At 45.1% G+C, this 15,748-nt stretch overlaps 1 protein-coding gene across 1 annotated transcript in view; it reads left to right on the top strand.

Moving 5' to 3' along the window:
• Positions 1-15,748, top strand: part of ITIH2 (inter-alpha-trypsin inhibitor heavy chain 2) — a 47,866-nt gene that overhangs the window by 12,413 nt on the left and 19,705 nt on the right. The window contains exons 6-12 of the mRNA XM_055296471.2: positions 1,994-2,156; positions 5,055-5,162; positions 5,850-5,978; positions 8,205-8,321; positions 11,959-12,127; positions 12,710-12,835; positions 14,952-15,133. Coding sequence (XP_055152446.1) covers positions 1,994-2,156; positions 5,055-5,162; positions 5,850-5,978; positions 8,205-8,321; positions 11,959-12,127; positions 12,710-12,835; positions 14,952-15,133 — 994 coding nt within the window. The remainder of the gene's footprint in view (positions 1-1,993; positions 2,157-5,054; positions 5,163-5,849; positions 5,979-8,204; positions 8,322-11,958; positions 12,128-12,709; positions 12,836-14,951; positions 15,134-15,748) is intronic.

Raw genomic sequence — 15,748 nt, forward strand, 5'->3', positions numbered from 1 at the left:
AATTATTTGATATCGCAAGCTGACTGTCCACAACAACTCCCCAATCCCTTAGGCTGATTATGCAACATCTCACCTTGCTTATTTATTTCTTTTCTTTTTTTCTCTCTCTCTCTTTTTTTTTTTTTTTTGAAATGAAATTTCACTCTATCACCCTGGATAGAATGAAGTGCAGTGGCATGATCTCGGCTCACTGCAACCTCCACCTCCCAGGTCTAAGCAATTTTCCTGCCTCAGCCTTCTGAGCAGCTGGGATCGTAGGCACCCACCATCATGCCCGGCTAATTTTTGTATTTTTAGGAGAGACGGGGCTCACTACAACCTCCATCTCCCAGGTCTAAGCAATTTTCCTACCTCAGCCTCCTGAGCAGCTGGGATCATAGGCACCCACCACTGCGCCCGGCTAATTTTTGTATTTTTAGGAGAGACAGGGCTCACTGCAACCTCCACCTTCCAGGTCTAAGCAATTTTCCTGCCTCAGCCTCCTGAGTAGCTAGGATTATAGGCACTCACCATCACACCTGGCTAATTTTTGTGTTTTTAGTAGAGATGGGATTTCACCATGTTGGTCACGCTGGTAACTCCTGACCTCAAGTGACCCACCCACCTTGGCCTCCCAAAGTGCTAGGATTACAGGCGTGAGCCTCTGTGCCCAGTGTATTTACTTATTTCATTTAAAAAATCATTCCCTGTTTATCCTAACACTGGAATCACCAGCATTGATAATTCTGCTGCTTTCTCTTTAAACCATAAACACTTCAAGATCAATGATCATATTGAACTCAGTATGTATGTGACTAAAATAAGGCCTTATGATAGAAAAACATACTCAAGCCGGGTGCAGTGGCTCAGCCTGTAATCCCAGCACTTTCAGAGGTGGAGGCGGGTGGATCATCTGAGGTCAGGAGTTTGAGACCAGCCTGGCCAACATGGGGAAACCCTGACTCTACTAAAAATAGGAAAATTAGCTGGGCATGGTGGCGCATGCCTGTAGTCCCAGCTACTCGGGATGCTTAGGTAGGAGAAAGCTTGAACCCTGGAGGTGGAGGTTGCAGTGAGCTGAGATCACACCACTGCACTATAGCCTGGGCAGCAGAGAGAGACTCCAGCTCAAAAAAAAAAAGAGAAACAAACTCAATTTGATGCAAAAATAAAGTTTTTCTTCTGAAGACTTTCAGAAATATCAAGAACTCCTACAGTGAACCTCAAATGCAGTATGGGAAGAGTGCTATCTTTGAACCATCCAACCGTGGATGTGAGTCCTGGTCCCACAGTGGACTGGCCATGGGGTCTTGAGCAGGTCCTCTACAAGCCTAATTTTTTTTTTTTTTTTTGAGACAGAGTTTCACTCTTGTTGCCCAGGCTGGAGTGCAATGGAGTGATCTCGGCTCAATGTAACCTCCACCTCCTGGGTCCTGGTTCAAGCAGTTCTCCTGCCTCAGCTTCCTGAGTAGCTGGGATTACAGGCACACACCACCATGCTCAGCTAATTTTTGTATTTTTAGTAGAGACGGGGTTTCACCATGTTGGCCAGGCTGGTCTCAAACTCCTGACCTTGTGATCCGCCCGCCTCGGCCTCCCAAAGTGCTGGGATTACAGGCGTGAACCACCGCGACTGGCTCAAGCCTAATTTTTTTTATCATCTGAAAAGTCAGGGTAATGATCTCCATATTGCAGAGCTGCTATATCAGCAATGATAGATGTCAAGTTCCTGGCCCAGGATAGGGGCCAATCCCTGGTAGCTTTTTGCAGACAACACTCAAGTCAGTAAGAAGCTCTGGGAGCCGGAGATTGGGTAGGAGAGGAGACTGAAACTCTTGTTGGGATTCAACTGATCTAGAAGCTGCACTTATCTCTAGTGTATCTACTGTTCACTTTCATGAACTACTGAGCAGGATGGACCGTCCAGGAAAGTCTACACGCCCTCTGCCTAGATCCTGGGTCTTGCCGCTCAATCATGTATCTGTTGATTTTTGTTGGGGGCTTTCACCTTTAGGAGCAGGGCTCTTGATATGGAAAACTTCAGAACGGAAGTAAATGTCCTCCCAGGAGCAAAGGTGCAGTTCGAACTTCACTACCAGGAGGTGAAGTGGAGGAAGCTGGGCTCTTATGAGCACAGGATCTATCTGCAACCTGGACGGCTGGCCAAGCACTTAGAGGTAAGCCGGGATCTGTAGGGTTTTTATAGTCCCTGACCCTGATTTATACTTTCTGCTTGCACTAGCACTTGTGGTGTTGGATGCCACTCAACTCTGCAAGACAGTGGGATGTATCGAAAAGATGGTGGGTTTGGAGTCAGCCACACCACTTCCTTACAGCTCTCGGTCTCCTTAGCAGCCGTATTATGGTGGTTTCTGAGATCTGCTATAACAAGTTACAGCAAACGCCACAGCTTAACACAACAGAAATTGATTCTGTCATGGAAGTCTGAAGTCAAGGTGTCTGCAGAGCTGCACCTCTCTCTCTGGAGGCTCCAGGGGAGAGCCCGTTCCTTGCTTCTCCTGCTGTCTGGCAGCTGCCAGCCTTCCTTGACTTGTGGCCTTGTAGGCAGATCACTCCAATCTCTTCTTCCACGGTCGTATCCTCTCCTCCACTGAGCATCTTAAATGCCCCTCTGCCTTTCTCTCACAAGAACACCTATTAGGTTTGGGGTCCACCAGGTAGTACAGGATGATCTCAACTCAAGATCCTTAATTGCATCTGCAAGGACTGTTTTTCCAGATAAATCCATATTCACAGGTTCCAGGGGTTGGGCATATCTTTAGGGGGGAGGCCACCATTCAACCCAAGACACTAATCTTCAAGGACCAGTTATCCTGAGTCTTCACTCTCTCATCTATGAAAAGAGTACTGTAACAGACTTTTGTTTGTCAGTTCTTTTTTTAAACTTTTATTTTAAGTTCAGGGGCATATGTGCAGGTTTGTTACATAGGTAAATTCCATGTCACAGGGGTTGGGTGTACAGATGATTTCACCACCTAGGTAATGAGCATAGTACCTGATAGGTAGTTTTCCGATCGTTTCTCTCCTCCCTCCCTCATCCTCAAGTGGGCCCTGGTGTCAACTGTTCCTTTCTTTGTGTCCATGTGTACTCAATGTTTAGCTCCTACTTAGAAGTGAGAACGTGCAGTACTTGGTTTCCTGTTCCTGTAATATGTGGCCAATGACAGGAGCTTGATGAAGGTTAAGTGAATTGTCTTTCCTGCCATCCCAGGCATCATCACCACAAGGGAGCAGTGCCTCGGGCATCCACTGCATGACTATCCATCTGAACTCACCTCTGCTGTCATCTTCATCTCTTGCTATAAAGACTAACCTGCTCTTTTCTTTGCTCAAATCTTTGTGACATCCTATGACTGTTTAGTGTAAGAGGCAGAGCTAGGCAAGAGGAAACCTAAGAGAGTACAGAGGCCAACATGCCCCTCCCCCTGGCAGATGGGAGAGTGAAGCAGACATCTCCCGTGTCTCTCATTGTCCGGAGACATGGGAGACGAAAGGGAATGAATTAATCACGATGAAACTTTAATTACCATTTGAAAAGCTGCTCGTCGGATCAATAATGCCCACTGTTTGGCATCAGTTCACTATCAGAGTCTATGCTGTTGAGTTCTTTTCTGGGCCACTCCTAGCACATACCGTGCTTTTGTGTGAATTGAAAAAAAGATGCCCATCCTTCAGGCAAATGCAGCGCCATCCAGCGCACGTGACTTGGCCAAGATGCTCTGTACAATTAAGTGTGTTGTTGGATGTTTTTCCAGTACTGATGATGGATGAGTGTCAGTAACCCATATTCTCTTCCTCAATGCCATGAATCCTGTGGTAAATAATTTGAAGCAATGGTTAGATGTGATTAGCATCTCAGCCTAGGAGGAGACAATCATTGAGACTGTTGATGATAACAATATTAACAAAAAATTAAGTGACTGCCTGGGCAGCACAGCGATACCTCCCCTCTACTGAAAATAAATAAATAAATAAATTAGCCAGGCATGGTGGTGCACCCCTGTAGTCCCACCCACTTGGGAGGCTGAGGCAGGAGGATAGCTTGAGCCCAAAAAATCGAGGCTGCAGTTAGCTATGATCATGCCACTGTACCCCAGGCTGGATGGCAAAATAAGACCCTGTCTCAAAAAAAAAAAAATAGCAGCTAAGTAACTCAGAAACAGAAAATCTAATACTACAGGTTCTCACTTATAAGAGAGAGCTGAATAATGTGTACATGGGGACATAGGGTGTGGAATGATAGGCATTGGAGGCTCGGAAGTGTGGGAGAGCGGGAGTGGGGAGACTTGGGCGAAGTGTGGGAGGGTGGGAGTGGGGTGAGGGATGAGAAATTACTCAACGGGTACAAGGTACATTACTTGGGTGGTAGTTGCACTAAAAGCCTAGACTTCATGCCTGTGCAATATATTCATGTAACCAAACTGCATTTGTACTCCTTAAATTTATACAAATTTTTCAAATTAAATACACAAAAATATAAACAAACAAATCATAGAATTAAATAAAAAAAGAAAAAAATGGCAGCTATGACTGTGGTTTGGTCAAGAATCACCAAAGGGGATTTCCCTAGATGAGCTCTGTTCAAAGCAAGAAGACAGAGAAGAAATAAAACGACCCAAGATTTGGGGGAAATGGTCTACTTTTGACAGGTCTACAGAGTAGATGCAGTGCTATTTAACAACGGCAGGTCTACAGAGTAGATGCAGTGCTATTTAACAATGAGGGGGAAAAAAAAGAAGGAATTCTTTTTTTCCCTAACAATGCAAATGCTCTTAAAAATAAAAAGACTCGAACAGAATGAGGAAGGGAGTTGACTCCTAGGGGAGTGAGGCAGCAGAAGGAGAGTTCTGAGTTGACAGAAGGGGGTTAAGCCTCTGTGGTGAGATGAATCCCATCGCAGGAACTTGCAGATCCTGCAGGAGAGTTCGTGGGGTCGTGCCCGGGAAACCTGCGGAGGAGAAAAGCATCAGAGGACTTATTTGTAATTTTGCTTCTTGCTTAAAAAGACTTTAAAGACTTTTAATGCTTTGGGTAATTTTCTCTTGCATCTCTAGGTAGATGTGTGGGTTATCGAACCTCAGGGACTGAGATTTCTTCATGTTCTCGACACATTCGAAGGCCATTTCGATGGTGTTCCGGTCATTTCTAAAGGAAAACAGAAGGTACCCTGAGCCCTGCGTGTTGCCAGGCATCCACGGGGCCTCTGGATCGTGGGTTCTGTTCTCCTTCTGTGCTCTGGAGAATAGAAAAGCAGGCTGGTGTTGAGTTGAGGACACTGTTGAAGAAATGGGGATCCCCAAGCAGAGTCTAGGGTCTCCCCAGGATACACAGAACACTCCCGGTGGTTTCCTTCCATTTTGACCAGAGATTGTCCCTTTTTGAGTCTCATTTCCCCCTCAGTCCCCTGCTTAAACAGTAGCTAAAGGACAGCTTTCACATCCTATATGGCGGATTTTCATTCGTTAACCATAGCAAGACATGTTCAGCTCTCTGCCTCAATGGCCAGTGATAACCAATGATGACTCCTGTAAGGAGAAACTCCTCTAAGAACATTAAAACATTTCACAGACTCTTTCCAAAGCACATAGTCAGCCCTTCTACAGGGGATGAAGGAAATTCTTTGGCTTTCTTCTAAAAAGGCCTGAAACCTTGCAAACAGCATGGCAGGCTGGAGATGCTCCCCGCAAAAGCCCTGGCATGTCCTTCCCATCAGTAATGGGTCCACCGATGTCGCGGGGATGCAGAACGTCCATTGGGCAGCTCCTCTTCCCTGTGTGCTGGAGAAGGGGCAGCGCCAAGCACTGGGAAGGGGCTAGAGGCAGAGGCTGTGACGTCACCATTCTTTCTAGGCACACGTCTCCTTCAAGCCCACAGTAGCAAAGCAGAAAATATGCCCTAGCTGCCGGGAGACTGCGGTAGATGGGGAACTGGTGGTGCTGTATGACGTGAAAAGAGAAGAGAAGGCTGGTGAACTGGAGGTGAGTGCACACAGGCTCTGGTTCTACTGCCAAGCCTGTGCCAAAGAGCTGCTCCTTTTTGAACAAACTCCCAGGCCTGTGGGTGGTTTCTAGCTGCCAGGGCAAGTGTTTCTAGCTGCAGAGAAGGGACTAAAATCATATTCTTTGAATATACTGCTAAGCATTATCTTTTATGTATGAAAAACTAAATGAAAGGTCATAGGGTCTCATGCTCTTGTCCCAGGAGGGCATTCCTGGGCCTCATATGAAGAACAATGGAATAATTACAGAACAGGAATTTTAAATAGGCTCCCAAGGCCCTTTGCAATTAGATAATCAAAGAAAGCACAGAGATTACGGGGTGAGGAGGAAGGCTCATCCACAGTCTAGAAAGATCAAGAGCCAGCGGTGAATTTCAGGGCTGAGGTTTATCATGAAGTTTCTTGAAAAGTTTCCTTTCCCCTTTAGTCATGTCCTAGATGTGTGTCTTCCTTTCTTTGTACTAAGGTGAGGACTCTCAGAATGTACCCAAAAACTCCAAGAGTCTCTCTAGGGACAGCAAGCGGAGCACACACCTTGTACCTGGACACTGTAGTTTCCTGGAAAGAGGCAGCCAAAGGGCAGAGGAAAGAGAATTAGGTGAGCCAGTCAGCAAGTCTGCAGCAGAAGACAAAGAGGATGGTCAGGAGTCCAGCTGGGGCAGCCGCTCGTTAACTTCAAGAAAAATCCAAATTTTCGGCCAGGCGCGGTGGCTCACGCTTGTAATCCCAGCACTTTGGGAGGCCGAGGAGGGCGGATCACGAGGTCAGGAGATCGAGACCACGGTGAAACCCTGTCTCTACTAAATATACAAAAAAATTAGCCGGGCGTGGTGGCGGGCGCCTGTAGTCCCAGCTACTTGGAGAGGCTGAGGCAGGAGAATGGTGTGAACACGGGAGGTGGAGCTTGCAGTGAGCCGAGATTGCGCCACTGCACTCCAGCCTGGGCGACAAAGCGAGACTCCGTCTCAAAAAAAAAAAAAAAAAAGAAAAAGAAAAATCCGAATTTTCTAAAGTGGCCCATACACGTCCTTCGTGATCTGTCCTGCTGATTCTCCACCTAGTTCCCTGAATTCTTGGATTCTACAGCCCCATCTTGCTGAACCACATATGGAGCCCCATATATGCCATATTTTCTCATCTCTGGGGCTGCACTGTCTGGAACTCTCTTCCCCATTCCCCACTATCTCAACCTGGCCCAGCTCTAAGAGAGTGGCTGAGTCTGAGCTCATCCTTAGGTCCCAGTGGAGATGCTGCTTCCTAGAGAACCGTCCCATGCGTGTGCGTTAGATGCACACTGGGCTCTTGCCGAGCCCTTTACTGACTAATCATGGTGATTAACACGCTGCGCTGCACATTGCCTCCACTTACCCTTATCCTCTGCTGGCTGGGAGCCTCCTGAGGGTGGGGACCCTGCCTGATTAACCGCCGGTTAGCAGGGCGCCTGGAACAGGGGCTCTCTGTAAAGACTGAGTGATGTGGAGTGGAGTGGCGTGGAGTGAAGTGGCGTGAAGTGGGGTGGAGTGGAGTGGCGTGGAGTGAAGTGGCGTGAAGTGGGGTGGAGTGGAGTGGCGTGGAGTGGAGTGGCGTGGAGTGGAGTGGAGTGAAGTGAAGTGGCATGGAGTGGAGTGGAGCAGCGTGGCGTGGAGTGGAGTGGTGTGGCGTGGAGTGGCGTGGCATGGCATGGAGTGGAGTGGCATGGTGTGGAGAGGAGTCAAGTGGAGTGGAGTGGCGTGGAGTGGCGTGGAGTGGCGTGGAGTGGCGTGGCACGGCATGGTGTGGCATGGAGTGGAGTGGTGTGGAGTGGAGTAGAGTGAAACAGAGTGGAGTGGCACGGCATGGTGTGGCATGGAGTGGAGTGGTGTGGAGTGGAGTGGAGTGAAACAGAGTGGAGTGGCACGGCATGGTGTGGCGTGGAGTGGAGTGGTGTGGAGTGGAGTGGAGTGAAACAGAGTGGAGTGGCACAGCGTGGTGTGGCGTGGAGTGGAGCAGCATGGAGTGGAGTGGAATAGAATGTTCTCCTAGGAAGGTCTTGACCCTCACAGGAGAGGAGGTGGGGGAGCAGTAGGAAAATGTGGAGGCAAATGCACATCAAGCTCCACCTCCTCCTCCCTGGAGACCCCTCTCTTCTCTGAGTCCCCAGGTCCCCATCTTCCTACCTTCTAAACACGAATCATGATTTGACTCACAAATACGTTATATTTTTCAGGTGTTTAATGGATATTTTGTCCACTTCTTTGCTCCTGACAACCTGGACCCAATTCCCAAAAACATCCTCTTTGTCATCGATGTGAGTGGCTCCATGTGGGGAGTTAAAATGAAACAAGTAAGTACCCCCTTTTTTGCAGTGGTTGGGGGGACTCCCTATCTTCTTTGATCACCTCTTAAAAATACAATCATTCTACCCCTCCTCCCTACTTAGGGCTGAAGCTCAGGGACTGTGCTTACTGACTGCCAGTGTAAACTCTTCCTAACATTTTGCGATTATTGCATTTCACAGGACATACACCTCCATCTTCTAATCATTCCTCCAGTGTAAAATTCCCTGCCTTCTCTTCTTCCTCTTTCCTGTTTCCTCTTCCTTCGCTTCCTCTTTTCCACTCTCTATCCAATATTTCCTTGAAAAATTGTCTCAAAACTCACCACTTTGAAAAATGTAATCTCTATATAACCTCTTCTTTCAATGATCAGTCACATTTTTGCTCTTCTACATGTTTTTTATAATATCTTGTCATTGTCCACATGTAACTATTGATTCGATATATACATATTATTTCTAGTTATATTGTAATTGCTTGAGGGCAGCTATCCATCTTGTTTTCCAGCTCAGAGCTCAATATAGGCTTACTCAGTGATAAGTGAGATGTATAGATGCAATTCTAAAGACCAAACAAGGAAATGATTTAACTTATCCATCAACCCATTCATCCATTCAACCAAGTTGAACAACCAACTAACCAGTCATATGGCAACTATTTTTGACCACCCAAGAGTTCACTACTACCCTAAGATCTATAAGGAACTTAAAAGAAGTCCCTGTCGGCCGGGCGCAGTGGCTCACGCCTGTAATCCCAGCACTTTGGGAGGCCGAGGCAGGCGGATCACCTGAGGTTGGGAGTTCGAGACCAGCCTGACCAACATGGAGAAACCCTGTCTCTACTAAAAATACAAAATTAGCCAGGCGTGGTGGTGCATGCCTGTAATCCCAGCTACTCGGGAAGCTGAGGCAGGAGAATTGCTTGAACCCAGGAGGCGGAGGTTGCAGCGAGCAGAGATCGCGCCATTGCACTCCAGCCTGGGAAACAAGAGTGAAACTCCATCTCAAAAAAAAAAAAAAAGATGAAGACAAACAAGAAGATGAAGAAGAAGACCCTGTCTTTCACAGACCCTGCCTGCCTGGGTCTGTACTCCCAGGCAGGGTTTCTCAGCAGTGGGACTATTGATATTTTGGATGGGGTCATTCCTTGTTGTAGGAGGCCTGTCTGGTGCATTGCAGGATACTTAGCAGCATGGTCTATGGTCTATTTGCTAAATTTCAGTAGCACAACCTCCCCTGCATCATAACAAGCAAATATAACGTCAGACATTGCCAAATGTCTGCTGGGGGGAATAATTGACTCTGATTGAGAACCACTGCTCTGATACAACAGTTTATTCACTGCTTTCTTCCTTCCATCATTCATTCATTCAACAAATATTTATGAAGCACCTACTATGTGTCATACACTTAGTTCATCTGTGAGCAAAACAGACCCAAAGCATAAAAACAGAAACCAAACAAAAAACGCATTGCTACCCTCTGGGTGCTTATGAAACTTACATCTGGGGGAGAGGGTACAGAGAATAAACAATACACATACAAGTACGAATGGACAAGTACGTTCAATGGCAGCATTATGATAAAAGTTTTTTTTTTTTAAATAAAAGAAGTGTATGTTAGAAATCAAGAGTGGCAATTGCAGGGGGATGCAATTTTAAATAGGCTTGTCATATAAATAGGTGGTTTCCTGGAGAATCTCTCTGAGGAGACCCTGAGAAGGTGAAGGGAGAGTTGTGCAGATAACTAAGGGAATTAAATGCAATGAACAGCTCATGCAACAGTTCTAAGTCGAAAGTGTGCAAAGAACAGAGAGAGATGCCAGTAGAGAGGGGCAGCGGGAGATGAGATCTGAGAAGTGAGAGGCAAGGTGGCTCATGGAACGCCTGTGCAGTCATGATCAGAGCTGGATTCCGGAATCTGTTTTGAAGGTAGAGTAAACAGTATATCCTGAAGGGCTAGCTGTGAGGCAAGGGAAGAAAAGAGAAGTGAAAGATGTCCCAGGACTTTGCCTGAGCGACTAGAAGGATGGAGTGGCCATCCATGAGTTGGCAAAGACAGAGATGGAATCAGACATTGCAGGGAATGTCCCAGTTTGGTTTTGGATCCAAAGTCTGAGATGTCTATTAAATACCCACATTGGCCATGGAAGCCTCCTCAAAAGTGAGATGTGGAGACACATGGTTAGGACACACCAGCACATAGAAGGTACTGGCAGCATTGGGACTAGATGAGAATGCCAAGGTCTAGATGGACAAGGGAGCCAAGATCAGACAACAGAACATTCCAATATTGGGAATTTGGGAAGAAGAGGATAATTGGTGATAGAGACTAATAAAAACAATTAGTAAGTGGGGGAGAAAAATAAAGAGAGAATGAGGCCCTGGAAAACAGTTGAGGAATTTGTGTTCAGGAGGGAGATGAGAGCACTTGCTGATGCATGAGAAATGAAGACGGACCTTTGGATTTAGCGACATTAGCATCATTGGTGACCTTGACAAGGGCAGTTTCAGTAGAGTGACAGGGATGAAAACCCGAAAGGATTGGGCTTATGAGAGAATAGGAAGAGAAGATTTGGAGGCAGCGTGTTTAGACAATTCCTCAAGGAATTTTATTGCAGAAGAAAGCTGAGAAATGAAGAAAGTGGATGCACATGGGTGAGAAATAACGTGTTTTTATGTTGACGGAAATGTACCAATAGAATAGGGAAATTGAAGAGGCAAAGGACAATTGCTGGAGCCATGTTCTTTAGTCAAAGAGAGGGGATGAAATCTAGTTCATGAGTAGATGGGTTTGCATTAGGTAGAAATACTGCTAATTGTTCTTTATTATCAGGTAGGAAAGAAAAATGTGCAGGTACAAATATTGCTAGTTGGGATTTTATGGTAGCGGGAGTCTGTGGGAATGTTCTTCTGTCTGCTTCAGTTTCTCAGTGGAGCTGGAATCAAAGTCATCACACGTAAGCTAGAGAAAGAGGGTGATGGTGGTGGTTTAAAGAGAAAGATCGCCAGGCACGGTGGCTCACGCTTGTAATCCCAGCACTTTGGGAGGCCGAGGTGGGCGGATCACGAGGTCAGCAGATCGAGACCACGGTGAAACCCCGTCTCTACTAAAAATACAAAAAATTAGCCAGGCGTGGTGGCGGGTGCCTGTAGTCCCAGCTACTCGGGAGGCTGAGGCAGGAGAATGGCGTGAACCCGGGAGGCGGAGCTTGCAGTGAGCCAAGATTGTGCCACTGCACTCCAGCCTGGGCGACAGAGCGAGACTCTGTCTCAAAAAAAAAAAAAAGAGAAAGATCAGGAAATAGTTTAAGAGACTGGGTGAGTAGATGGACTTGAGAAATGTATTTTATTTTCAGGCATTATAAAGGTGGCACTCGAAGTTTGTGATCCTTAACATAAAGACTAGTCAAACTGGTTGTGCAAAACAAAATAAGATAGTAAAAGTATCAAAAAGCCAACAGTACATGCCCAGAATAAATGAGGGGTAGGTCTGCATTGACTGAGGTGGGCTCCAGAGGTTTTCTGGAAGAAGTTTAGCTTGAGAAGAACTTGAAAGACGACCAGGATCAATGATTGGTCTTCCTAGTTCCTCTGAGGCTCAGATTTTCTGTAATGGGACCTGTCTTTATTCTCTATTGAAATAGACTGTGGAAGCAATGAAGACCATATTGGATGACCTCAGAGCAGAAGACCGTTTCTCTGTGATTGATTTCAACCAGAACGTTCGAACTTGGAGAAATGATTTAATTTCAGCTACAAAAACACAGGTTTCAGATGCCAAGAGGTATATTGAGAAAATCCAGCCCAGTGGAGGTGAGTGTGTTGGGCTAAAGCCCAAGGAGAAACTTCCTTTGGGTTCAAATCATGATTCACTTAAGAAGCATTATTCCCATCACAGTGGTCTTTCCCCAGTGTTCAAGGGCCTATCTTAAATAATACATTTATTGGTAATGGATGAATGCTAAGTTTGTAGTGAAAGTAGAATTTATAATCCAGCCCACACAAGCTTTGAATCATTTTAATCTCTCAGAAAAAGGTTCAGTGATACTGGCCTTCTTTATTGCCTGCATAAAGCATAAAATGTTACTGTCTTCAGAGTATCTTGGCAAGGCTGATTTGGATACTTTAATCTGGTGTTTAACAAACTAACAGTCTGTGCTTTGAAAGGGCTAATTCATCTCTAAGGGGATAGTTTACTTCAAAGTGAATCTTTCACTGCACTGGGGGACCACCAGCTTGAGCACAGTTGGTGTCACTCAGAAAGCAATGAAATGATTTTGGCATGGAATAACTGATGGATAAGTGATCAGCCGACATACGAGTCTGAATCCAGGATGGGATTTTCTGTGTGTGGCGAGAACGCATACCCAACGTTTCATTATGCTACTTCAACAGGCACGAACATCAACGAAGCACTCCTGCGGGCAATCTTCATTTTGAATGAAGCCAGTAACTTGGGACTGTTAGACCCCAACTCCGTCTCGCTGATCATTTTGGTTTCTGATGGAGATCCAACAGTGGGCAAGTGTCACTTCAACTTTCTCAAGACAAACACTTTTCACTTTTGTTTCTTGGAATGGTGGTTTGCCTAAAAGGGGAACTCTAATGGCATTTGCCTGAGTTTCTAGAACATTTTAAACCCATGCTTCCTAAAGGAGGTCTTCTGATCCTGCAGCCCTCACCCCTTAAGCTACTGCTCAGACACTTACAGCAAGGGCGCTCTTGAATGCCTCAATTCCACCTCCACAATATGCGGAAATCTGAGTCTGAATTTTAATAGTATGTTGTGAGGATTGCTGATGCATTCTAGGGAAATGCATTTATTTCCTCAACTTGAGGTATGTGAAGATGGTGTATGGGGGTGGTGAATGATGAGTATTGATCCCAGATCTCCCAGCAGTACCTTTGGAGGCCACAGTAGCATATTCCCTATTATTCTCCACACTTCTCCCAGTTGCAGCTAGAGAAATGACAGCTCTCTGACACAACCTTGAGGTTAAACATTTTTCTTTCTACAAAATGGCAGCAACATCTCCCTACTTCTATTATTTATTTTTATTTTTGTTACATTATTTTATTTATTTTTTGAGACAGGGTCTTGCTCTGTCATCCAGGAGGGAGTGCAGTGGAGCACACACAGCTCACTGCAGCCTCAACCTCCCGTGCTCAAGTGATCCTCCTACCTCAGCCTCCTGAGTAGCTGGGACTACAGGTGTGCACCACCACACTCAGCTAATTTCTTTTTTTTTCTTTTTTTTTTTGGAGAGACGAAGTCTCACTATGTTGCTCAGGCTGATCTCCAACTCCTGGGCTCAAGCAGTCCTCCCACCTTGGACTCCCAAAATGTTGAGATTACAGGTGTGAGCCACTGTGCCAAGCTATCTTTGTTTTACTTGTGTCTTTATTCTGGCCACTGTAAGTAATAGCGAATGCCAGATTGTTTGCCCGAGTGTGCTGTTGTACAGACTAGGACCGAGTCTAACACATTCTGACACAGCCAAGTGGAATGAAAATGCATGAGGCAAAAACAATGGCAGTCAGAGCTTTAGAAAGCCAGAGAGCAACCATCTTATTAATAATGAGACTAGAATAAGCCAGTGTCATGTATTTGTTGTAGAGCCAATGTTTTCTCCCTCAGATCAGATTACTTTTAAAATTCAAGTTTTGAATAAAATCATAAGGTGGAAAAGGAAATATAGTTTAAAATATTAAACTGGCCAGCCATGGTGGCTCACACCTATAATCCCAGCACTTTGGGAGGCTGAGATAGGTGGATCACCTGAGCTCAGGAATTCAAGACCAGCCTGGCCAACATGGCGAAACCCCATCTCTACTAAAAATACAAAATTAGCCTGACAGGGCGGCGTGTGCCTCTAATCTCAGCTATTTGGGAGGCTGAGACAGGAGAATCACTTAAAACCATCAGGCAGAGGTTGCAGTGAGCTGAGATGGTGCCACTGCCCTCCAGCCTGGGCAACAAAGTGAGACTCCGTCTCAAAAAAAAAAAAAAAAATTAAACCATAATTTGGTTTAATTATGGTTTCTCACTCCTGTTTCTCAACCATTCAGTTGCTGTCCCTGGAATCAGTCACTGGTTACAGTTTCTTGTGTATCTTTCCACAAATAGTTTATGCATGCCTGTATACTATATATACATGTTTGCACACATGTATGTGTATATGCATACATACACATACATACATTTATACATGCATGCATGCAAATGCCTCCTATGTACCCTGATATTTACCCTTTTTTTTTTTTCTCCTCTAAACATGCCCTTGAGATTGTCTGGTATACATACATAAGGTGTTTCCATGTCCTTTTTAATAACTGCATAGTATCTCACGGTTTGAATGTATCATCATCTAACCAAGCACCCTCACTGGTGCATATTTATGTTGTTTCCAATATGTTGCTATTCCCAAATAATGTTGCTATGCAACACAACCCACACTTCATTTCAACATATATGAGCGCATCTCTAAGAAAAACTCGTAGAAATTGAGTTACTGGGTCAAAAGGTAAATGCAATTTTAAGTTGGACACATTTTACTAAACTGCCCTCCCTGGATTTTCCAGAAAATTTATGATATTACTTCTTCATTCTTTTCCTTTCGGACATCACCAACTTTAGGTGAACTAAAACTGTCAAAAATTCAGAAAAACGTGAAGGAGAACATCCAAGACAATATCTCCTTGTTCAGTTTGGGCATGGGATTTGATGTGGACTATGATTTTTTGAAGAGACTGTCCAATGAAAACCATGGAATTGCACAAAGGATTTATGGAAACCAGGACACGTCTTCCCAGCTTAAGGCAACATTTTCTTCTGTTCTTTTTTTATTCTTCACTGGAAATCATTTAACTACCCATATCTGATGCATGTATGATGCATAACTGAACTTAACTCAAAATGGTCATGATCTCAGCAATATTTGGTTGCAAGGATCAGGAAAGTGCCCAGTTCCTTTCTCACACGTTTCCTCCCACCCTCATATTTCTGCAGTAACAGTGAGGTATGAGGCAGATGGGTGTTGGAAACAGCTTTCCTACCCCCTGAACAAAAAGGTCTTCTGAGCATCACCAAAGCTCCTTGTAGCTCTCCCACCCCACTAGCAATTGGTCTTCTTATCATCATGGCCAACTGTTTTCTCTTTAACGTGCATTGGCATCTTGGTATCAATTTTTCACAATGTAAATTTTCTTAAGTATTAAGATACAGGCTGAGTGTGGTGGCTCATCCCTGTAATCTCAGCTCTTTGGAGGCCAAGGTGGGACGATCACTTGAGCCCAGAAGTTTAAGACCAGCCTGGGCAACATGGTGAGATCCATCTGTTCAAAAAATAATTTTTTTAAATTAAAATACATATATCGAAAAGATACAAACTACTTGTTTGACTAAATAGATGAGAAAATGATGTAGGGAAAGAA

This window comes from Symphalangus syndactylus, chromosome 10 (assembly GCF_028878055.3).
Source record: "Symphalangus syndactylus isolate Jambi chromosome 10, NHGRI_mSymSyn1-v2.1_pri, whole genome shotgun sequence".
Classification (NCBI taxonomy): Eukaryota; Metazoa; Chordata; class Mammalia; order Primates; family Hylobatidae; genus Symphalangus; species Symphalangus syndactylus.